We start from the raw sequence: 24,018 nt of genomic DNA, 5'->3' as shown, positions 1-24,018 counted from the left end.
TGATGGAGATCAAAGAAACGAGCCACGCTTCTTCGCATCACTTAGCTCTCCCGAAGGCACAGGAGGTAGCGCCAATCACACGAAAGCGAAACCGCACAAACACACACACAGAGGTGTGATGTCTGAGACACACCTGCTGCTCTGCGAAAACCATGTGCAAAATAGCAATCGACACCTTAACAGGGAAAAAAAAGCATTCTGCATTAAGTGATTATAATGATAGTGCTGACCGGAAAAAAAAATGCCGTCCCCTGGAGAGTTTTATCAGCCAAAGCGGGCATGACCTCCGAGACTAGGGCATGGCTTGCACTGTTTATTGGTAGCGTGCGCCTCCTAATCTGAGAGGCTATAGAGCTCGTAGTGGAGCCGAAACGTCTTTTTCCTTTTTGTTTTCAACGAATGGTCGGTGCTTGAAATTTCCCGTGGCTTCATCTGGTTGTATTTTACTAGCTGACAAGTTACCTGCACAGGTTACAGTTTATACTCTAGCTACACAGGTTACAATCAATCAATATTCAAGTAAACAACAAAATCCGAGCAATGAAATTTGACCAGAGGCTGACCACACAACATAGAGGAAACAATAATGCAATGAAACAGCTGTGGTTTACCACTACGCCAAGCGATATGAAAGCCCGACTGCTGTCCACATCCATGTCGAGATTTCATGGCAGTCCGAGGGCAAGAGAAAATTTCCCACTTTCTAGCAATTTTACGGTAGCCGAAATGCATGCGCCGCACCCCAACACATGTGGCCTTGCTGTAGTTACTCGCACAAGGCTTCAACTGGAGCTAGTCAGTGTGGCCTTCGGTTTACAGAGTTGGTTTCCATAAAAAATAAAAGTAACAAGGACAAACAGCTTGCACAGTTGCTGGTCCTCATCCTCTTTGTCATATAGTAACAGATGGGGTGGGTTTGTTTACAAGATGATGGATGTTTAGCATAGCACAAGGGACAGGACGATCACTCAAGGCCAGCAGGCAGCTTCTTGCACACTCCTACTTTCTCTTCCTTCAGGTCTGCCATGCAGCGAGACAATACATTTGTGTGGAAACTAGCACAGTAAACCAAATGCTGAAGTTACTAATGTGCGTTATCCACATGCACAAAAGGAACGGTAGTAAGCAGACATTTCTGCCTCCTTTTTTTCTCTTCATATGTTAACTGAAGCAGCGTACCCAATATGAATTTGTACATTACACAATGTAACTGCACCATCTTTTGGCTCAGCCAATTCAAATCACATTAAGGGAAGAAGAAACCAACTGCATCAATGAGTTGCAACATTTTACAGTGCGCATGTAACCAGATCTAGATTTCTGACAAGCAACAGTCACTGAGGGCAACTAACATTTATTTTTATGCTCCAAGAATAGCACAACAACAAAATACAATCGAACACTGCCATATCGAACCCATTTACATCGGATTATTCTTTATATAGAACAATTTCTGAACACGGTATAGTTACAATAAGTATATATAGCAAAAGTTACGCTTACATCGAACAAAAATAGCAGGGACTCCCGATATATCGAACGTCAAGCGGCGGAAAAGTGCCCTCAAAAGTTGGCTTTCCCTTGCGGCGACAGGGAAATTCCACGGCACAGCTCCATCAAACCACTGTCCCTACCATGACCGTGCTGCGTCTAGCAAGCCGTCGACACCACCCTTCAAAAAATGATCCTGGCCCACCCGCAGCACTTGCTCAAATGGCCAATCAGAGGCTCTTGTGCCCTCGTTGTGCAAGATGGCGCAAGTGCAAGTTGTCTCGCTGTTTTCCGGGTGCATTGTGTTTGCGCCTTTCTACCGCACTGTTGCCGTGATGAAGCGGCAGAATTCACCTTTCGCTGTGAAGCTCGAAATCATAAATCGGGTCGAACGCGTTGAGAAGTCTGATGCTCCGCAGCGTGCAAGGTTCTGAGGAGCACTCTCAGCACGATCTTAAAGAATAAGTGGGAGATTAGGGCTAAAGCAGACAAACCCGTGACCCGGTGCCCATGGTGCCCAACGCATACGCACGGTCGTGTACAAGGGGTTCATCCGAAATCACTTCCGACGTGCCGGCTTCCACATGCTCGGTGCTGACTAAATTTTGATGAGTGCAACGAAGCCGCTGCCGGTGTTGCTGAAGTTTGGACCGAGCCGTGCGAATTTCCAGAAGCTGTTGACGAATCAAAAGTGGACGAGTTAGTGAGTGCAAATGATGGTGTCGCGACCACGGGAGAGCCCGAAAACGAAGACTACATCGCTGACGTCGCACTGAGCACAAGTGAAAGTGGGCAGAACGAGGAAAGCAACAACGGTCCTTAGCTCACGTCCTCTGAGGTGATTGGTGCACTCGCACTAGTCTGGCACTACTGCGCGAATCTGGAAGGCTACCGTCAGCTGCTCCGACTCCTGAGACAATGTGGAGAAGTGCGTGCGTCGCAGGTAGCCAAACTGCCCAAGCAGAAAAAAATACAGGACTATTTCATGCGAAACTAACCTGTTTCATCAGTAAAGTGATTTTATAAATGATATGCGCTTTTATGACATCCAATTCTTTAGCAGGCTTATATCGAATTATGCTCTATATCGAACTGATAGGCGTCTTTTGCGAGTTCGATATAGCTGGATACGACTGTAGAGGCTAAATAAGGCTAATAATTACCGCAAAAGAAACTTGCAACAATGGCTTCCTAGAAAGGTTAAACAGATTCATGTACAGCCAATCATTCCCAGGCTGAATGAAGCACTGTACTAATTGCAAAGCTCCCTCAAGAATACTTATGTGAAATGATGAGCTGGCGCATGCCACAGCAGTTCGTAACACCACCCAGCTACCACAACATTACCTATATGTCGTAGCATTTGAAAAATGCACCAAACTTAAGCACAATGAAAGACTGACAGATGATACGAAACAGACAGCTGTTTCTTTTTATTGCATTTATCTACATACTGCAGCCATAACAGGTTCCAACCTTCCCAAGTAAGAGTTAGTGCCTGAAAAAATGTTACCTGCCAGAGGCTATTCTATTTAAAGTGTTATCTCCACCACAACCTTACAGTTCTTGCCTATGGCCGACACAGTATTCCAGTGAAGCTGGGCATTCCTGCATGCAAACTATAAAACAAAGATATGGGCAATGCCCCCACCTTCGTCGTCATACAGGTGCGCGGCTTCGATTTCGGACTCTTCATCCGGGTCAGAAGGCCCATCCTGGAAAACAGGTGATAGTGAACAAGCATTAGGCCCCAGAACCAGCTAAAGCAACTTTTTCCATTCAGTTGCCATCAGTTACTCACGAAAGAAAAAAAAACTTGTCTAACTTAAAATAGCACAAAATGAAAAAAAAAAGGAAAGGTGCATAGTTGAAAATTTTTGCCTGCTCAGAGGACTGGACTGGCCACTGCCCTGCTTCCAGGAACCACTTTGGGAGCAGAAACAAAGGAACTTATATGGCTTTCTGTCATAGCTATGTGCTAACCGTCAGTTGTATAACAACGTGACTCTTTGTAAAACTTCCCCATCATGTGGACCTCCATGGAACTTTCTCTTCTTCATCAGATGCTTTAGGAGACAGGCAACGTTAAAGAATCTGGAAAATACAGCTGGGCCATTCTATGCAAAATGTCCCAAAACTCAAAATTGACCAACGCCGATTCTCTTGGAGAGAAATTGGACTAGGATTTATTTGGCGAATGTGTGAACAAAGTTTCACGAAAGTATTTTTGTTAAAAAAAAGATTTAGGTGATGCAAGAGCTAAGTTTTCAAAGAATCAAAAGTTGGTTGGAGGTAAACTTTTTTCAATCAAGTGCATAACTAAGTATAACGACAAATCTTGTCTCAGAATATTTTACTGATGTGGTTCTTTCACATGATGTCATGGGTGAACACAAATTTTTTGCATTTATTAGGCTCAATAAAACAGCAAAAAAATTTTGTTTTGAGGAACTGTTTCCATAAACACCATTGACGTTTCGGCCAAAATATTTTCTTACTATTTTCTCCTTTTGCAATAGTTTATGCTGAAGATAATGGTAGACTAAAATCAAGTACTTTCCAAGAAATTACTTCCAATGTTACCAAAAAGACTTCCAGACAGACCTAAATTAGGTGTTAAAGCCCCACAAACAAAAATATTGAAGATAGCGTATTATGTGCATCAACCTATCAGCTTGAGATCTAGAAATGTTAATTTCCCCGAACTGTCTTCACTGCAGAACACGTATGTGCCGCCAGCTATTTTCCTGACACGCATATACACTAGCTATTTGTCAAGCGATCGTGTGCTGTTCCACTTGAAATTACTACAGTATAAATACATCGTAAACGGCTTATGTTCAGCAGTTCACTTCTGAATTTGGAGGCTCAGGGTGGTGAGGGAGGCAAATACAGCATAGTTACAAGCTTTTCGTAGGGGCAGATAGTGGCTAACTTAACCTCATTGTGTCCTAAACGAAGGCAGAATTACAGTAACCTTTTTTTCTGCTGTTTCATACCAGAACGTTAACGGTGCTTGACCAGGACCACACACACTAGCAGCAGACGATATTAAACTTCTTCAAACTTGTCAGCACTCCATGCCAACCGTAGCGTAGAAGACAATTCAGGTTCTTCCATAACTCGTAATCTCCCGATCTGCAATACTTACAGAACAGTCAATCAGCTATATGCACAATGTCTTGCGTCTGATAGCTATCCAGTCCTGACGACTTCGAAACAGTCGTGGTTTACTTTCATTGCACAAACATATCGTAAAATGTAGTTGCAGGGGCCATTGATATTGAAACAGAATAAACGGATACTTCACTGCCATGCACCGCACATAAATAAGCATGTGCCTGTATTTTATGCATAAAGAGTTCATAAGCAGGGCAGAATTCGATTGTGGCCCAAATAGTTTTGCAGTGAAAAGAGTTCAGCAGTAGCTACCAGCGAGATTGGTTGTGCATATTAATTTTTTTTCTCGAGAGAATCGGTGGCGATCGCTTTTAGGGTCTGGGATGTTTCATGTGGAATGACCCAGCTTGACATGCAAATAGCAAAGAGAAGCGAACAGCAAGGTCCACCAGGCATGTAAGACAACACACATGTGGAATAGGTCGCTGCATGTACAGTACCGTATTTATTCGAATCTAGGCCGATAGTTTTTTTTTCAAATAATCATATTCCAAACTCTAGGGTCAGCTTAGATTCGAGGATTTGAAAAAATGCGCCAGTTTTTAATTGAAACTGCTAAATATGGTCCACAGCTAGCGGCACCTAGAAAAGTCAGTATCGCAGCCGCTACTAGCTGTGCCAGTAGCCAACTGTACACAAGCGAGGTCACCATTTTGACCTGTGTCGTGTCAGCCGTATCCGTGTGCGGCATGGTGTTATCGCGATGGCACCAAGCAGGATATGCCACTACAGTGCCACTTTCAAGCAAAAAGTTGCGATAGCCACAGAGGCATTATCGAACCTTCAAGGCGGGCGGGACTTCAGCGTCAACGAGAAGAATGTCCGTCGTTGCAGAGGACAATGACAGCAACATTTTGCAGGCGCCGCAACGAGGATGGCATTTAGAGGACCGAAGAAAGGCCGTCACCACGAAGTGGAGACAGTTTTGGCTGACTCTGTTCAGACGGAGAGCAGCTGCCCTTCCAGTGACAACAGACGTGCTCCAAGTGAAAGCTAAAGAACTTTCGAGGGAGCGAGGCCTAACGCCAAAGGATTTCAAAGCCAGCTGGGGCTGGCTTCAAAAATTCATGAAGCGCTTCGGCTTCAGCCTCCGACGTCGCACTTCAATCACCCAGAAACTGCCAAGCGAAGTTGAAGAAAAGCGGATAGCTTTTCAGCGCTACATGCTGTGAAAGAGAAGCAGCAGGCTACAACCTTGGGCAAATCGGCAACGCAGATTAGATGGCTGTGTATTTTGATATGCCAGTGGCCTACACCGTGAATGAAAAGGGTGCCAAGGAGGTGAAGGTGCGCTCTGCGGGCTACGAGAAGCAGCGCGCAACTGCGATACTGTTCAGCTGATGGACAAACTCCCTCCTTATATAATATTTAAAAGGAAAACACTGCCTGCTCGAGAAACTTTCCCAAGAAATGTCATTGTGTGGGCAAATGAGAACGTGTGGACGACTGGTGCGATGGTGGAAGAGTGGGTTAAGATAGTGTGGTGACAACGTCCAGGAGCCCTTTTGACAAAGAACTCGCTCCTTGTCGTCGACTCTTACCGTGGGCACTTGACCGACAACGTGAAGGCTGCGCTCGCCCAAGCGAACACGGACCTCGCTGTCATACCGGGCAGCATGACGAGCCAGTTGCAGCCACTTGATGTCTGCATCAACAAACCTCTCAAGGATCGTCTGCGGAAATTAATATTACACGGACTGGTTGACTGACGAAGACCACATGCTAACGGCAACGGGCCGCATCAAAAGTGCATCGCTATCGCAGCTAGTGGGCTGGGTAGCTGCAGCGTGGGACGACATCCCAGGTACTTTGATCGTGCATGCCTTTAAAAAGTGCAGCATATCTAATGAGCTTGACGGTACTGAAGATAGTGCTCTGTTTGAAGGTGACAGTGACAAGGAACACAGCGACGAGTCTAGCAGCGACGATGACGTTGAATGAGCTGAATGAAATGAGCGTTGAATGAAACAAATACGAGCACGAGCTATTTACTGCACATAATGAAGGGAAGTCTGTGGCATGTTTCGCATCCAAGCCTTGGGGTGTCGCCACTATCGTAATGACTACAGTGTATCACCAGCAATGGTAATCGAAGTGCCAGCTAAGGCTTTATACATTGTCAACTTTATTTGAAATGCTTCAAACAAATACGCACACAAAAACATTTCTTTCAATTTTAAACCCTTTGAAGCAAATTCAGCTTAAACACACAAAAGTTTTATATTGTGAGAACTTCTGGAATGGGTGATGGTAAGAGAGAGCAGGCAGTCTGGACCAGAAGACAAACAGTCGGAACAGAATTCACATTTTTGAAAGCTGCGTGTTTATGCGTAAATTGAGCTTCAGTTACTTGAATACTGTGAATGAAGTGGTGTGACATCTTCAGCTATGAAAGTGTACGAACTTTAGCAACATGCCCACCTACGATGGCATTACATGGTTGGATGTATTTATTCATTCAGCGGCGGACAGCTTGCATTCTCCAAAAATATGTGGCAAGACTGTACGTAGTATCTTTTTGCACATAAACACTTATGCATCAGTATACCTTAACGCTATTCACGTGCCTTTTATTTTATGGAAACATTGACGCTGTCATAATATTTTTTTTGCAGAATGTTGGTGTGATTAGCATTGAGCTTTTGCTTGACCTATGCAGCAGTGCCAACCTTCAAAAGTAAATATACAAGCAAACTCCGAGTGTCAAATAAGAATATATATGTATATATATATATATATATATATATATATATATATATATATATATATATATATAGTGCAAAAGTTACACTAAATTAATTAAAGTTACACAAAAATAGCAGCGACTCCAGACATATCGAACGGCAAGTGGTGCAACAGTGCCCCAAGAAGTTCACTTTTCCACGCACCGGCAGGGAAACCCGCCAACATATCCCAAAAGTAGTTTAGCCCAGCGGTGCGGCTCCATCCACCCGCTCTGCCTACCGCGACTGCGCCGCATGCTGTGCCGTGTAAGGCAAGCCATCAACACCCCCCGGCAAGAAATTATCCTGGCTGGCCCGCAGTGCTTGCTCAGTGAGGCTCTTGTTCCTTCCATGTGCAAGCTGTGCAAGTCCGAGTTGTCTCGCTGCTTTTCTCGTTTATGGTGTTTGCGTCTTGTGGGCCTTCTCCCGCAGCGCAAAGCGGCAGAATTCACTTTTCGCTGTGAAGCTCAAAATCCTAAATCAAGTTGAACTTGCTGAGAAGTTGGATGTCGCCACACTGTACAAGGTTCTGGGGAGCCCTCTCGGCCAATCTTGAAGAATACGGGGAGATTAGGCCTAAAGTGGACAAACGACCCGATGCCCAAGGTGTCCGATGTGTGTGCACGGCCGTGTATAAGACGTCAAGGCAGCCGTGTACAAGTGGTTCATCCGAAACTGCTTTACATGTGCTGGCTTCCGCATGCCCAGTGACGACTGCAAACTGATGAGTGCAATGAAGCCGTTCCTGGTATACCAAAGTTTAGAGTGAGCCGTCAGAATTTCCAGAAGCCGTTGACAGATCGAGTTCGTGAGTGCGGATGATGGTGTCACTACCACGGGAGTCTGAAAATGAAGACTACATTGCCCACATTGTACCGAGCACAAGTGAAAGTAGTTACAATGAGGAAAGTAATGATAATCCTTAGACCACATCCTTCGAGGTGACAGGTGCATTCGCACTAGTCCAGCGCTCCTGCGTGAATGTGGAAGGTCGCAGGCAGCGAAGTTGCTTAAGCAGAAGAAAATACAGGACTATTTAATGCAAAACTAAGCTAGTGTCATCAATAAAGCGCTTTTATAAATGGTATGTGCTTTTATTACGTCCAATTCTTTAGCAGGCTTATATCGAATTATGTCCTATGTTGAGAGAGAGAGAATAAACATTTTTATTGGATGAATGCAGCTTTGGAGAGGCGTCCTCATTCCAGAATGCCTTGAGCTCGGGCCGTGTCCTGGGCCCTCGCAATCAGCCATTGCTGATCCCAGAGGTCGGAGCTGGCCAAGGCTCTCTCCCAAAGCTCGTTAGTGGGGTAAGGGTTCGGAGGATTTAATGGTGCCACTCTGCAACCCCCTACTATGTGCATGAGGGACCTGTGCTCTAACTAATAGCGGTTTTTGCGAGTGCAATATAACCGGGTTCAACTGTATGTGAACGAGATAAACTTGGGATACATCTGGCCAATGCAAAAGGGCAGCGGAACAGCAATAGCAGAGGCAGATGCCACCGGTGTCAGTCATCTGCTAAGCAGCACTGCTCACAAGCGTCACTGCACTTTCGATACACACAACTTTCTAAGCAACTAGAAGTTATTTAGATGTCACCTGTTGCTTTTAAATTTAGGTTAGAACTGATTAATATTGCAAACGTCATCTAATATTAGTAAGTGAACATTTTTCTTGTATCACTGCAACTACCGTTAAAATTTAGGTGGCGCTAGAGTCACCTGCGAGAACAGGCCCCATTGGCCCTATAGGAATATCACGGGTTTGGTGAGAGACCAACGAGCAATCTGGAAGCGATGCAGTTGGCAGAGTTCCTTGGCGTTTCGGACGGTGGCGCCGCATAAAACTATGGGCGCAGCCCATTTGTGTTCAAAGGGGAGCGAGATGCACGAGGCTGACAATGTGGAGAATGCTGAAAAATGTGTGCACGGTGAGTGTTGGGGAGGTGAACCATCAGACAGCGGCTTGAATTTCTCATATGCTTTTTTTCTTTTCGAGGATTTTGCATTTCATTACCTTTAGGCATGGACACCCAGCAGCCAGAGTTCGTTGTTATATCCAATAATGCGACATGGTGGCAATGTAGTACGGTGAAATCTCAATATAACGAACTTCAGGGGACCGCATTAAATTGTTCATTATTCTCAAAGATTGTCATAGTAAAAGCCCTAAAATTAACCATTGCACCCATCAACCCATCAGTTCGTAAGTTGTCACTACACGAGCTATACATGAAAACTTTCACCGTTCGCTCTCCGCATGCACAGTGCTATATTCCACAGATTCTGCCACCACACACCACTGAAGCACTGTATAAGAGAAGCACGCAAAACAGATGCTGGCACCGAAAAAACTACGGACAAAAAGGTAGCACAATGTCGCCTCCAAAGCGCAATGTTTCTTGCTTGGCGTTTGTTTTTCACATTTCTTGCCGTGGGCACTGCAACTGTCTCGCTCGAGGAAACAGTGTCTGTAAAGGGCAAAGTGCGAGCGTATGGCATCCCTGCGAGTACGGACAGTACATTTCACCATGCACATAGCTAGTACGGCCGCAGAAAGAAGAGCGCAAGAAAGAGGCATGTGCAGAAAGAAGGGTGAAAGAACGAAGAGATACACCTCCGTTGCTAGGAGACATTTTTCTGGGCGGAGCATGCACTCGCAAAACTTGATGCGTCATCGCCTCCACTCAGCCGCACCCATTTTTTTTCTCGGGCACAGTCGCGGGTTTTGCGAACACATGCGCTGTGACGTTCTCTCTCTGCGCCTTGTCTGCTAGCCTACTGTTTCAGTTGCCATGAAGGATACTCGAAAATCTAAGGATCCCCAGATTTCTGAATATTAATTCATAGTACTGAGGCATTAACATCTCAGGGAAGCTGAAGAATGATTGGTATAACGAGCGGTATTCCGAAGATCGTAGTAATTAAATACTTTTACATTGAAACTATAAGAAGTCGGCAGGGGATTTCTGAAAAGTTTGTTAATGTGTTCGTAGTAACGAACTTTCACTGTAAGTGGGTTATTTCGCCATAGGAAACGTACTAAGTGGGCAGTGTTGCAGCCTCTTGTTATAACCGATATATTGTTAAAACCAGTATAAGCGAGTTCGACTGTATCACAAAACTGGCAGTATCCTTCCATCTTTCTTGGGTTCATGCTCAATAATGACTCCCCATAGAGCCGATTGGTGCTGCTTGGTCCTTTCACTTGCATTGAATACAGCGGTATAGAACTAACACCAAGCCCTATGTTTTTGTTGTATTTTCTCGGGCACAAGGTCGCCCAAAGCACAGCCTAAGTCTCTGGATTGTTTTGTGCATTTGTTACTTTTTCTCGCCTTCAAAGTAACCCAAAGCAGTGCCAAGATGGTGAGCTCACATGCCCATTCTTGTTGTACTTACTTTCCCTTTGGTGAAATGTCACCCGAACTATACTAGCGAGTCTCGCAACTGTTTTGTTGACATATTTTGTCTCTGCTTTACATGGCTGTCATGTGCAGCTTACAAGTAGCATACATGCCTACTTTTGGTTATGCATTTATGCGTAAGCGTAATGCATTTATGCTTACACGTGCTTTCTGGTTTGAAGTTTGGAGGCTTGTCCAATAAGGCAAGTGTGCCATCAACTAGAGACAGTTGTACGAGGCTGCAAGACATTTTGCACATTGTAGCTACAACATATTCATCAGAACAGAGCCTGCGCCGCTCGCTATCACAGCGCCACTTACATCACCAAGTTCCACCTCTGGGACCGGCATGTCTGGAACTGGTTCGGGGCACTCAGGTATTTCACAGAAGAGCTTCACAGGCTCAAGCTGCAAGTAGTCTGAAAGTCCTGAGGGAAGAACATAGCAATCGAGGACACCTGTTAAAGGGAGCATTAACAGACATTTTCAAAATTGTATGAACTCCGGCGCGCTCACCCATCCTTTTGTTGAGCTAAGACAGGACAAGGGACTTGAAAATATTTGTAACAAATGTGCTTCTCGTTTCACATTTGGCACCGAGGATATCTATGCCAACCACAAACTCAAATAGACGTTCAAGTTAAGTAAAACATTCCCTACACTCAATTCAGTGAGCACCGCATTTTCAGTGACTGCCAGGCTCTCCTATAAGTAGTACATCTGGGAAGAACAAGGAATTGAACTGAATTCTAGGGTTTTACATGCCAAAACCAGAATTTCATAATGAGATACACCGTAGTGGGGGACTTGACTAATTTTGACCAACAAGGGGATCTTTAACATGCCCCCAGTGCAAGGGATACGAGCGCTCTTGCATTTCGCCCCCATCGAAATGTGGCCGCTGCAGCCAGGATTTCATCGCGTAACCTCGTGCTTAGCAATGCAACACCACAGACGCTAAGCCACTGAGGTAGGTAAGAATAAGGAACAACTTATTAGGTACATTAAGGTATGTAATTCAGCCGTACATGTAAGCAAAGCCGAGTTTTTTTTTTATCTCCCAGAGCATTGCAAGTCGTGCAGTTGCAGCCCCCTATTTAAAAACAAACAAACATTAAGGTCATTTATAAGCACGCAAGCCAATTGACAAGAGAAATCGCTGAGGCTTACAATATTAAGATTAGGGACACGGCATGTATCAGCGAACAGTCAATTGCTGTTCATGACAAGGAACTATGTTACCTTTGTCACTTTTGACTATGCATCAGTTCGTCACAATTGCCTTGATGTATGTGTGTCCTGCGCATGTCATGGTTCTTAAACTGATACAGCTATATTTGTTAGACATCTCTTCAATAAAATATCAGTGGAGAGTCTGCACCATATTGTTTTTTTATCTTCCTTCTTGTCTGCATCTTGTGTTGTGCTGTTACGAACCTTACGATGCAAAACTTAAATTCTGGTATTTTATGGAACAAAATGCACAATACGATTATGAGGCACACCATATTGGAGGACACTGGATTAATATGATCCACCTGAGGTTCTTTAGCATGCCCCTAAATTTAAGTACAGAGGGGCTTTTGTATTGCACCCGCATAGAAGTGCAGCTGCTGCAGCTGGGACCAAACCTGCGACCTTGATCTCACCAGTGCAAAGCCATAGCCACTGCGATACCACGGCAGGTCATAGTGGAACCGCGACAATATATGCTACAGTCGAACCCACTAGTAATGATGCCAGATAAAATGGTCTATGGACTAATAGCTACAATTAGGTACATTTTTTATTTTCCAACACTGCCCCATAAATCTAGTTACAGATATGAGGAATATTTTTTAAATTGCTGTACTGTTACAACGAAAGCTTCAAACCTAATCACGGTAAGAAGAGGGTTCACATGGAGTGATAAACCATGGAAGCACCACCAATTTGGGCACATCTCAGCATGCACCCTGCTCCAGTCAGACCGCAATGATGACAAAGCCTTCGCGATGAGTGAGCAACCGCCACACGCCTATTTCAGAAGCCGCAACGAAGGTCATTTGCATTCCAGGCAGAGAGAGAAAGCAGGCCTACAGCGTAAACAGCACGGCACATCCGATGGTGCATGTGCCACCGTAACATTGGATGCAGGATGGCGGCACTTTCGTTCTTCCACAATTGTCCGTACCGTACGATGTGCATTACACCTATTTCAATGGTTTGGAATGATTGTCTAGGATGCCCTTCCATTACGGAAGCAATGGCCACTCAGACATTGCTGTTCTTATTCACGCAGCCCGAATCGGCGAGAACACTGTACCACGTGCTGCCGCCACGCTATGTTCTGAAGGATCGGTAATGCTTAGTTCACACGTTGCCGATCATTCATAACGGTTCACAGCAACGTTCTACCTTTTGAACATCTAATTTTTTTTTTTTGCTCGAAGCGACATAAACAACAATTTTAGGGCTCGTATGTGGCTGACACACAGTTGTAATGCCGAGACCACGATGTCCAAGACCTTCGCAGCACGGCCGCTTCCGAAGTATGCGCTTCTGGCCAACTAGTGGGTGAGAAAGACGAGATATGGCTCCGTGATCTGCTGTGAAATTGCGCAATTTGAAGCTGTTTTTTTTCCTGTGCACTGATAAATAAATATATTTTTAGGCACTTTTAGCCAAACCATTTTGATACAGCATACATTAGGTGTTGCAGATACATAAACGTATGGTTTCTAAAACCGGATCTCTTACGCGATTTTCGCCATCCAATTCCTGTGTCCCTCCTTCATTTGACCTTACGGATACTTTGACCCAAATTTGCAGTTCCTAAAGGGTTGAATTAAAGGGAGTTGACTGTAGTATACAGTTGAGCGCCTCTACAACGAACACCTCTATAACGAAATGACCTGTATAATGAAGGAATAATTGTCTCGGTTGTATTGTCAGCTGTGCGGTGTTCAACCTTTACAGCAAAGTGACCTGTGTAACAAATCATTTTGTAGGCCCCAAGCACTTTGCTACAAAGGCGTTTGACTGCATACACCTGCGTACTTGTCCCGAATAAACTGGTTGGAAGTTAACACCCGTGCTATTTGTGTTCCTTTCGCTGTCTCCGTATATTTGTGCGACAAAAATGTCATGCACTAAATACCAACTAGGCCGAGCTCAATTCCTTCTAAAGTCTATATGCCCACCCATCCTTGCACTGGAATGCTTGCTCTGGACACATATCTTTGCCAACAGACTACACAAAAGTAGTATGCACATCTCTGCATTGAGCTGTCTGCCTCCATGCCAGTCTTGGCCATGCGCAAGGTAGTCAAGCGTGACATACACCTTGTCGAGAGTCCACAACTATGTCTTAAGCATTGAACAAAAAAAATATTCTCTATTTAAACGGGACAGAAGTTACAACCCTCATACAAGAACACAGGGTGCTTTGTAGAGGAAGCTACTCTTTTGACTAACTGTGCTCGGCAACAGGATCATAATGTCGGATCAATGAGTGATGCAAAACCAAGCACAAAACCGAACCGAGGCCAAGAATGCAAAGCCGCACCTTCAACGAGATGATCCATGCCAGGCGCAGCGAGGGATGACAGCAAGCTGTCCTCCTGAGCATCGTCTGTCACAGCCAGAGACGATTTGTCCGATAGCACATACAGCTCATCTGCAGGAAAGAGCCGGGACATTGCTGAAACAGGACTTTGCAAAGACAGTACTAACACTCTTGCCACAGGTAACGACACTTCATGCATCAACTGATATTGGGTTCCAACGGTGCTACATGGCAAAAATTAGTGCCACGTGCATTAGGTGGCGAAGATGTTTCAAGGTATAAACGACAAAAGATGCAAGAGTGCGTGTGAAACTTTCTGAAGCGGGTCTTCTTATTTAAATTTTAAAAGATTTCTGGAAATAATCTAAGGCTTTCATATCATGTGTGTATAAAAGCAATCATGGGATGCTTATACCTCGATATAATGAACTTCAATATAACAAATCATTGAAGTTTTTAAAACTTGTCCATAGAACACCATAAATTTTGAAGCTCAATTGAATGAAGTGTGTTTATGCACAATTTCAATATAATGAAATTTCACTGCGGCAGCAAAAGTACACCAAGACAATAAATGCAAACTTCCACAGGCACAGATGGTCAAATGGTAGAACTGCGTGCGGCTGCTTGCAAACACACCTCTCAAATCACACACCGCCAAGAACAACCACCAAAGCGAAGCAACAACATGTTCTGTATAAAGTGCAAGTGTGGTAAAATCCTATCGTACCTTGTGCAACATACGATTTATAGCTGCCGATGGATTTTTCGTACACCAAACATTCAGGTTTTATGGATATTCCAGACTTCATAAATGCATGGTCAGCGTTCCCACAGAGCTAATGCATTTTCGAGACCAATCTTTATTTGGGGAAATTAGGCCCCAGAATTAGATTTTTCAGACAAAATTGCTCATTCCGAGCGACGCAACATCATCTTGGAGGCCACCACAGTGCATTTTCCGCTGGCTTCCAGTGGCTCACTCTACAGCCTCCAAGATTGGGAGGAGTACACTATCAATAGAGCGTGTGCGGCCTCCTCTGGTCTCAGAGGCCATGGTTGCTCTTCCTTAGATGACAAAACCTTCCAGGGGAGGGCACTCTTTCTTTGTATTTCTTGTTTCGGTCAGCACTGTAGTCATAATCGCTTAATGCGGGATCAGTTTTTTTTTTATGTTTCATTTGCTACACTATGTCCACAGAGCAGGTGCATCTTGAAAACGACGTCGCATCTTTGTGCATGTTTGTACGGCTTTGCATTTCTGTGCTCGGCACCGCCCCCTGTGCTTGCGCAAGAGCCAAGCGGTGTGAAGTAACGTGGCTCATTTCCTTGATTTTCGTGGCAATCTCTGCCAACCGAGATCTCCAATGCAGCGACGCTATTGTCAACTGTATACAAAGATGACATCACTCTTGCACAAATGTAAGCAAATCTGATCGCCTTCACGTGTAGTACGAGGCAGAGAATTATCAGATATTTTTGGGCCACTTTAAGCCTAATAAATTTCACTTCGTCACTTTGTTTTCGGAGGGGGGGGGGTGAACAAGTTTTCTGGACTGTTTGATATTATGGAATACTTTTCGGTCCCTGAGAGGTCCGGAAAATCGGTTGGCAACTGTAAGCGTGCGAGAAGAGCCGAGAAGGAAGTTAGATTGACAAGCGCAATCCTTATTGCACAAGCAAGGATAAAGGAGAGGGGGAATGAAAGCCGGAGGCAGGTTGGTTAGTGTCTTCTACAAGCGTGGCTTTGGGTGCACATGGCCGTCAGTGTGGCCGAGCACATATGCAGTTGCGCGCCCCGTTTTAGAGATAACCTGCCATGCATGCAAAGAGTGTGCGTGCCAACATCGCAAGGCACCACGCGTGCCATCTTCCCACACATTTAGTGCTGGAGGTTGCGTAATCTCAAGCTTTGGAGGCATGTTGAAGCAAGAGGCATATGAAAAATTTGCTCCCCACTGCCAGCGCTCTTCACTATAGCGTCTTTCCACTGCAAGCAACACTATTAGCCGTGGGGGTGGAGTGGATGCGAAAGCGTGGCTCGCTTCTCTACACGCAATGCCGATGTGAAGATATTGTGGACACGGCATGAAGACATATCTTACGTTGATGACCCTCAAATTTAACAAAGCGATTTTTTTTGTCTTACTCATTGAAATTTGCTTTTCGAGCTGCTCGATAATTGGAAGAAATTCGCAGCACCGTCCTCGCAAGAAAAATCCGCCGGCGAGACTGGTTATTTGCGTAAAAGATCGAATTTCAATAGAACGAAATGTCGATATTGACACGCGTACTTATCTTTATCGGGCGACCAGGTTTCGCCGCCTAACAAATGTTACCGCACAGCGCGGGACGCGCCTGCATGCATCCGAAGTTTCTGGAAAGTTATCGATGCTTCTATTCGGTTGTCTGTTGTCACCGAACCTTGTGCTATCAGATTTCATCGCATGACGCGAATGGCGTAGAACTTTGTGGAAGGCACGCGGGTCCCAACAATTAGTCTGGAACATTCGACGATTGTTGTATAAAAGCCGACGCGCTTGACCCGCTGATCAGATTTTCGACGATCGCCGACTGTGTTCGCCGCTATCGTTGTGCTATAAGTGTAGCCCGTTTTGTGGGCACAGGTTCGCCCAGTAAAATTTAGTTTTGTCGTTTACAGTGGTGCTACTGCGTTCTTCAACGTCACCACTACGTGACAATATGATGAAGGGAAAATGCAGATTTTACCGACTTCATTATATCAAGGTTTAGATGTACAAAGTTTTGTCAAGGCTTGGGGTAAGCATGAATCCAACAGCTTGTAAACAAGCAACATGGTTGACATGTTAGAAACTGCATGAATGTCCACAGATGCTGTCTATTGATCAGATAAAATGCATAGCATACTTGTATAGAAAAAAGAAAAGAAAAACAAACTTGAATGCTTAGAGATTAAGCAATCCATATACTGTTCGTCTTTGCTGCTCAGTTACCTCTATTATGGAAAGCAGATACATGTTATTTCTTTTGTGTTTGTTTATAATTAAAAAAAATTTGTTTATACATTGCCATACATATATGTTTAGTTTTTAAGTTGTTGAGTAGCGAAACTGTGGCAACATTTGTGCCGCTCGATGCGGCTGCCGTATTAATGTGTGTTCGCACATGTCAAGTGGCAAAAACACTTTATTGAATAATGAATAACACTCTTAGTACTTTTAGAGCATTTGTTTTGATTTGTTCTAACCGTGAGTATGTGCACACTGTGAACGAGAGGGCATGTTCATGCTGTTTCCGCTTCCATTGCTCAAAGGCCATTGAGATTTCGATAGTTGTAGGGTGCTCCGTTGACTCGATAGACTATTGACTCGGCGGCCTTCGAAACCGGCCGTGTAGCAGCTCGAACTTGACCTTTGAGTCAACTGACTATTGGTTGGAAGGCCTTCCAAATGCCCGCGGGACACGGGTATAAGCCATGTCAAGACAATCCAGCAGCTGATTTGTTCGCGCACGACGCTGGCCACGTTTTTCTTTGGTGCGAATGGTGTCGGCATGGTGGTGTTTACTTTGTGTGCTGTGTCGAGTTTTCGGTGATCCAACGCGGCATACGGAAACATCGCGTCAAGTGTCTAATGGCGCCGACAGTGCCCGCGCAGACTGCGCTGAGGAATGCCGGCAAACGGGTGCCGGGAGGCCTAAGATGTGTTGCCTTCCGATGTGCTCCCTACTGACGCGGAAAATGTTCTGCCGAGACCTGCGCAATGGTTGCATTGAGACTCCGGACACCGTCTCATTTGACAGTTTCACAGATGCTCACACTGCTGTACTGACACGTGCGCAGAACTCGATGAAGGTGAGATCATTCGTCAGGTTTGTGATGCACCGCTGGACGATGACTCAGAGTCGGAAGATGACGCACCATGTGCTACGCTGCCGTCGCATGCGGAGCGTGTACAAGCAGTGACTGTGCTTTCAGCCACCTATAGTGACCGTACGACCTTCTCCAAGATTCAGGCTTATCTGATTGCACATAAACGGAACAGCGTGCAATGGCGCATTCAAAATTTCTTCAAGCCTACCGCCGAGCCCGAATAAGTGCGTGGAAATAAAGGATTTCATTTTTTTTCTTAATCTGCTTTTTCGGATGCCTGTTTATACAGTCGGCGACTGTATTAGGTTCTGAAGCAAATTAGGACCTTAAGCAACACAGGATCCGAAAGACCGAAGAACTGCAGAACATTGTGACAGATGCCGCTGTGAAGAGTTTTCTGATAAATGAATAACATTGAGAGGTTTCACAGAACAGCGGCACCTGTTATTTAGGAATCCTCTTTTGGTGGACGTGAAAGCCTAAATTAGATTGCGGGGCTTAATGTCCTGAAACTGCACAGAAGGCCATGAGGGAAGCAATAGTGGAGGGCTCTGGATCAAGTTTGGCCACTTGGGGTTCTGTAACATGTGCCCAATGCACGGTACACCAGTCCAGTCCACCTCCCACCAGAATTTGCTACTGAGTCACCATGATAGATAATGTGAAAGCATCACAAGCAAGTGTGTGGCTTTTATACTGCTCCACCACAGTGACATTCATTGCCACATATCCGACAGGCCACTCGATGGAAATGACATTCTTGATGTTTGTTTCTTTAAGGGGCGTTGCTGCTATACGGGGTCAGCATTTTTAAGTCTTCTGCAAGTTTTAAAGATCACCTCCGGCAGATGGCGCAATTCTTGTCTGCAAGATTGATTATTCGAAGAGGCATACATTTCTAGCATGATAAATTGAAACACTCATTCAACTAATTACCAATTCACTAATTACCTTCCTAATTATGAAACATTTGGCAATTTACAGATGGTAGCATTTAAGTTTACCATGTGAAGGGAATCTGCAGGATGACATTAGTTTCGAAACACATCTCATTGTGTCGGACAAAAGCAGTATAACCTCCTTCATACGTTTTGGAAAAAAACTGCGAGAGAAAAACGTATTAACACGGAAAACATACCATTCGAAGTAACTAAACAAATTTAACAGACTCGGCTATCGTTGACATTTACGTGATGCAAAGCGTCGGGCGGATCTTAGTGGCCGACATGCTTCGAGTTGATAGTGCTCCGGCAGCCGAAGATGAGAGCTGGTGGGCGACGCCGGATGCCACCGAAACGAAACACTATACCCACAGCGTGCTGCCTGCAGCAGGAAATGGCGGCGCGTTTGGATGATTGCTTACTAAAAGCGTGCAGTACGCTACCAATCGCACTATGCACAACATGGTTTAAAACATAGGTGAAGATGCTTATCACAACAGGTTGGGCAGCGATAGCTGTGAATGCGGTGTGCGACGACCCCGGAGAAGATTTGTGAGTGCCAAAATAAAAAACCGAGTGTGCACCGGCATATTCACCAGAGACGGGCAGGCAAATGTTGCAGCGAAGGTGCCGTGGCGGGCAGCTATATACCGTTGTTGATCGCACATGCCTCATGCATTTTCTTGTTTACATGGGATGCAGCAGCTGGAAAACGTAGCACACGATTGCAGTTTGGCGATGTACTGAACGTTGGTGCTGAAAAATCGTGTTTTCTGGGAATGTATGAACCGGTAAAAAATGAGCGTAACTTATTGGGTCATTTTGTTGTGTTCTCGATCGTGAACGTTGGCACCAGGAAAACGTACGTAATGGAAACGCATTAGCGTGTTTCTGCTGTACATAGGTTATTCAGTTACATTGTGCTTAAATGCATAAAAGAGCGTTTTGTTAAAAAAAAAAGGTAAGTGAAACAACAGTGCATTTTTATGGAGAGTGATGGCACATATCTCCAAACTGGTTTCACAATGGAAATTCATTCCAAGTGGACGCTCCTTGCAAGCTCACCGGCTACAGTTCGTAATAATCAATATATGCCGTAATGTAAATAAGCTAATTAGCGATTTTTCTTATATTAGTTGAATATGTTTTTCGATTTGTGAAAGTAATGTTCGCCTCTGAATAAGCCAGCTCAAGGACAAGAATTATCTGCAACTGCAGAATCTTTTTTTTTAATTCCAGAAAACTTAGAAATGATCACCCCGTACATAGCACTGTCGATATGCATTTAGGACTGGTTGTCAGTGCTGCCCCTATGTCTGAATTTTTGTGCCATCAGTTCCCTTTTCGCTTAAATGCTTAGTGAAAGCTCTATTAAACAAAGTGGAGGCCCGTCACAGCAACTAAGTGGCTATTGGGTAGCACTGCTGAACAAAAGGTTGCAGGTTCAATCCCAGCTGTAGGAGTAGCATTGCCGTAGGGGCAGAGAGCGGGAACGCTCGTGTACTGTGCATTGGATGGACATTAAGGGGACACTAAAGTGAAATAATAAATCAGCAGACTAATGAAGCACTGTTTGAGAACCCTGCAGGCAGTCATTTCAAAAAAACAGTTTGATTATTAGATGAGAAAATGAAGGTGCGAGTATCAGTATTTGAATTTTGCGCCAAAGCCCCAGCGCCGGTACGTCAGCATGACGTCAGGGATTCCAAAGTATGTTTTCGCATTTGGGCAGCGTTGGCTGAATAAAGGTTCCCGAAACTTGCCATGTTTAATATTCCGTTCCTTTGGAACAGGAAGTAGTCAATCTGTACCGCTATATATAATTAGTAGGCCCTAGAAGATGCCATCAAAATCCAAGACGTCACAGCCCCCAGGTGCGGGAACTTAAGTAGGCGTCGCCACCCGTATTTCGTTCTTGCGCTTTTTCTGGCTTACCAAACGTCTTATCGTTGTAAGAGTGGTGTTTTTGGTGTTGTAGAACGGTAATTTACTGATGCAGAAGAAATCATTTTTCACTTTAGTGTCCCTTTAAGGAACCTCAAATGATCAAACTTATTCCGGACTCCCTCGCAAACTCACTGAAGTTTCAGGACAGTAAGCCCCCACAATTGAATATTTCTTGCAAACTAAGGAGTTGCTTGACATGCACTGAAAAGCAAGAACACAGGCATACCTGCATTGTGCTTGGACTACAGCACTGCCACTGAGGCCAAGAACCAAACCTATGAATGCAACCTTGGCAGCAGAATGACATCACGCTAGTATTTGCACAAAGACAAGGCAATGTGGAGATGCTTGACGAATGGCAGAAAAACAGTAGACTTCTGTGGCCTTCAGGAGTGCAACCCAATTTCAAGTGATGCTGTAGCTTTCAAAGCGAGTTCTACTTGTATGACAGATTTTTGTCCCGAAAGCCTGTAATAAAACCATGCCCTTAAGACTTTGCTCAAACAAAAGCCACATCTTGCAAATTTAAACTATCCCACAGTTGGTTTTCTTGGAACACCAAAAAGGCGTTCAATGTGCTTTGTATATTGCTAGAAAAAAGTGAGAAAGCGACTATGTAAACATTATGCCCACAGCCCCTAAGCAACGCGCAAGTTTTAAACTGTGCCCACACATCACCTATAGAATGCCCTTCATTTCCTTCAAATTTCAACTCTGCGCAGAATTTACTTGTGACAGGGCAACATGCACGCAACAGTTTCAAGCTCTTTTAGTTGCACAAACAGCTTTGTTGCAAAAGAAAGCAATGTTGGGATTACAGCATGACGCACCGATGTGCAATACATAGGTATATATTTGTAGGCTTTGAACAGGAAAACTAGGATAGTGCGATCAAGCAATCCATTACCACAATTTGTATCCATGCATGCACGGTGCTCATGGAATAAAATGCAAAAGGGAAACGAAATTCTGGAGCTGTACGTGCCAAAACCACAATCTGACTATAAGGTAGTCAGATTGTGGAAAACTCCGGATTAACGTCTACCACGTGGGTTGCTTTAACCTTTTAATGATGGCAGATATATATATATATACAGTGATGCAGCTTTCGCTTATCTTTGTGCTTGTACGTAATAAATGAAGACAGAGGCAAGGCTCCAATGCAAAATTCACAAGGTTGCGGCTCACCCGAGCAGTCGAGCTTGGTGTGCATCACTTCCAGGGAGAGGTTGCCAGCCTTCTCTTCGGGACTCTGCAAACCGCAGAAAACACGGTCGGGAAAAGAGCAAAGAGCAAAAGAGCAAAACCGGTTTATTAAATTTTCAAGCGATAACTATCTTACAATGTGTGATCATGGCATTTAGCTGACTAATAGGCGCATTTTTTTCTTTTTTCAAGAAAACAAATGGGCTAAAAATTGCCCGAGCGGTGCAATCGATTATGAAATCAAAACCACCTTCGCAGCGTTTGTATGCTTTACCGTACAAGATGGCTATATTACGGTGAAGCTGACTTTAGAAAACTGGCCGCTATCGTGCAACACATATTAGACCGTTGCCACTTTCTCATGCTAAAAAAATTTGGTGCGCGTTAGATTTCTGCTCCATTAGGAGCCCTAATGTCATTTTCTACATTTGTTTTCTACTTTGTACAGATAGAAATTCGGTGAATGTTTGAATTGCGGGGATGTTAAACTCTGGTAAATACTGCCATGAATCCGTGGTGTGTTTAGGCATTGATGTGGTAGCATTAAGGGTCCTGTGTCGTAGAAGATCTGTTGGCGGCATCCAGCATCCAGCGTCGGTTCAGCAAAAAGAATTACGAACCACGCATACCCAAGCCCTTTATGTGGCGCAAGGAAGTTACTGAACTAATTAAATTTCTCAAGCTAAAATACATAGAAAAATCGTAAAATATGACTTATACACAACCTAAAAACATGCTTGCATTGGATTGTAATTTGAATATACGAGAAAACATAATTATGTTATGCGAAAACTGAAACAAATGCCCTTTCTAGTGTTTCTACTATTCATAGACGAGCCACAGCGTCTGCCACTTGCACGTGCCGGCACCACAAAGCAGAGAGGCCACGGAGCGGCGCGCCCGGTTCCTTGCAACACCTCCAGGTGGCGCTCACCTCCACTGCATCACGGCCGCGTTTCCACGAGAAAGCCTGCCTTCACGCATAGCGTTCGCCGCCAGCATTTCCTGGTAGGTTATGTAGGCTGCAGTTGCCGGGAAGTGCAAGCAGTTGGGGATCTTGGAATACTACTGCTTTCCGCTCTTAAAGGCGAAGCTTAAGCGTCCTCCAAATTTTAAGCGCCTTAATCTTAAGCGTCCTCCATGGTGATAACGGAAGTTTACTGTAGTATGTGTAGCAACTTCATGGCTTCTGTTTATTCTAAGCCCTGTATACTTGCCCCAACCCTCAAGGGCAACTGTCACCTGTGCACTGAAGGAGGCAATCTTTAAATGAGTCCCTATTCAATTAAGGCATTCGAAACAAATGACTCCAGGTCACTAACATGCATTCTCTAAGTTGTAAATACTCTAAATGTTTCTTGCACGTAAAGGATGACACTTGGCAAGTAAGGTTGGGAAACACAAGGCATAAACTTGATACCAAACTTGTCTCTTAATGCCAGAATCGAAATCAGATTTAAGGGGGCAGCCTGGTTCTAAAACCGAACTGTTTTTCAGCCAATCTTGATGACATTATGCAGACTTGTTTAATTACTTAAGCTCATTTCAAATATTTTGTTTCTTGTGCATTCCTGTTGTTTCAAAAGTTATTGAAAATTAGAAATCCTGTATACTGTTCCAGGCTTCTATTGTAGAAAATGGCAAAATAAAAATTTATTTTAATGCATGGTTTGATAGCTTGAAAGGTTAAGAATAATATTCTAGGTGTTTTAAAGTACCTA

At 44.4% G+C, this 24,018-nt stretch overlaps 2 protein-coding genes across 2 annotated transcripts in view; one reads left to right on the top strand and one right to left on the bottom strand.

The window, feature by feature from the left end:
- Positions 1 to 24,018, top strand: part of LOC135897083 (uncharacterized) — a 497,858-nt gene that overhangs the window by 222,542 nt on the left and 251,298 nt on the right. The gene's annotated exons all lie outside the window — the stretch shown is intronic.
- Positions 1 to 24,018, bottom strand: part of LOC139052354 (uncharacterized) — a 40,464-nt gene that overhangs the window by 4,213 nt on the left and 12,233 nt on the right. Inside the window, exons 5-8 of the mRNA XM_070529439.1 lie at positions 22,280 to 22,343; positions 14,351 to 14,461; positions 11,125 to 11,231; positions 3,143 to 3,206 (exon numbers count right to left, since the gene is read on the bottom strand). Coding sequence (XP_070385540.1) covers positions 3,143 to 3,206; positions 11,125 to 11,231; positions 14,351 to 14,461; positions 22,280 to 22,343 — 346 coding nt within the window. The remainder of the gene's footprint in view (positions 1 to 3,142; positions 3,207 to 11,124; positions 11,232 to 14,350; positions 14,462 to 22,279; positions 22,344 to 24,018) is intronic.

The sequence above is a fragment of the Dermacentor albipictus genome, unplaced genomic scaffold, assembly GCF_038994185.2.
Source record: "Dermacentor albipictus isolate Rhodes 1998 colony unplaced genomic scaffold, USDA_Dalb.pri_finalv2 scaffold_22, whole genome shotgun sequence".
Lineage (NCBI taxonomy): Eukaryota > Metazoa > Arthropoda > Arachnida > Ixodida > Ixodidae > Dermacentor > Dermacentor albipictus.
This window is presented reverse-complemented; position numbering and strand designations above follow the sequence as displayed.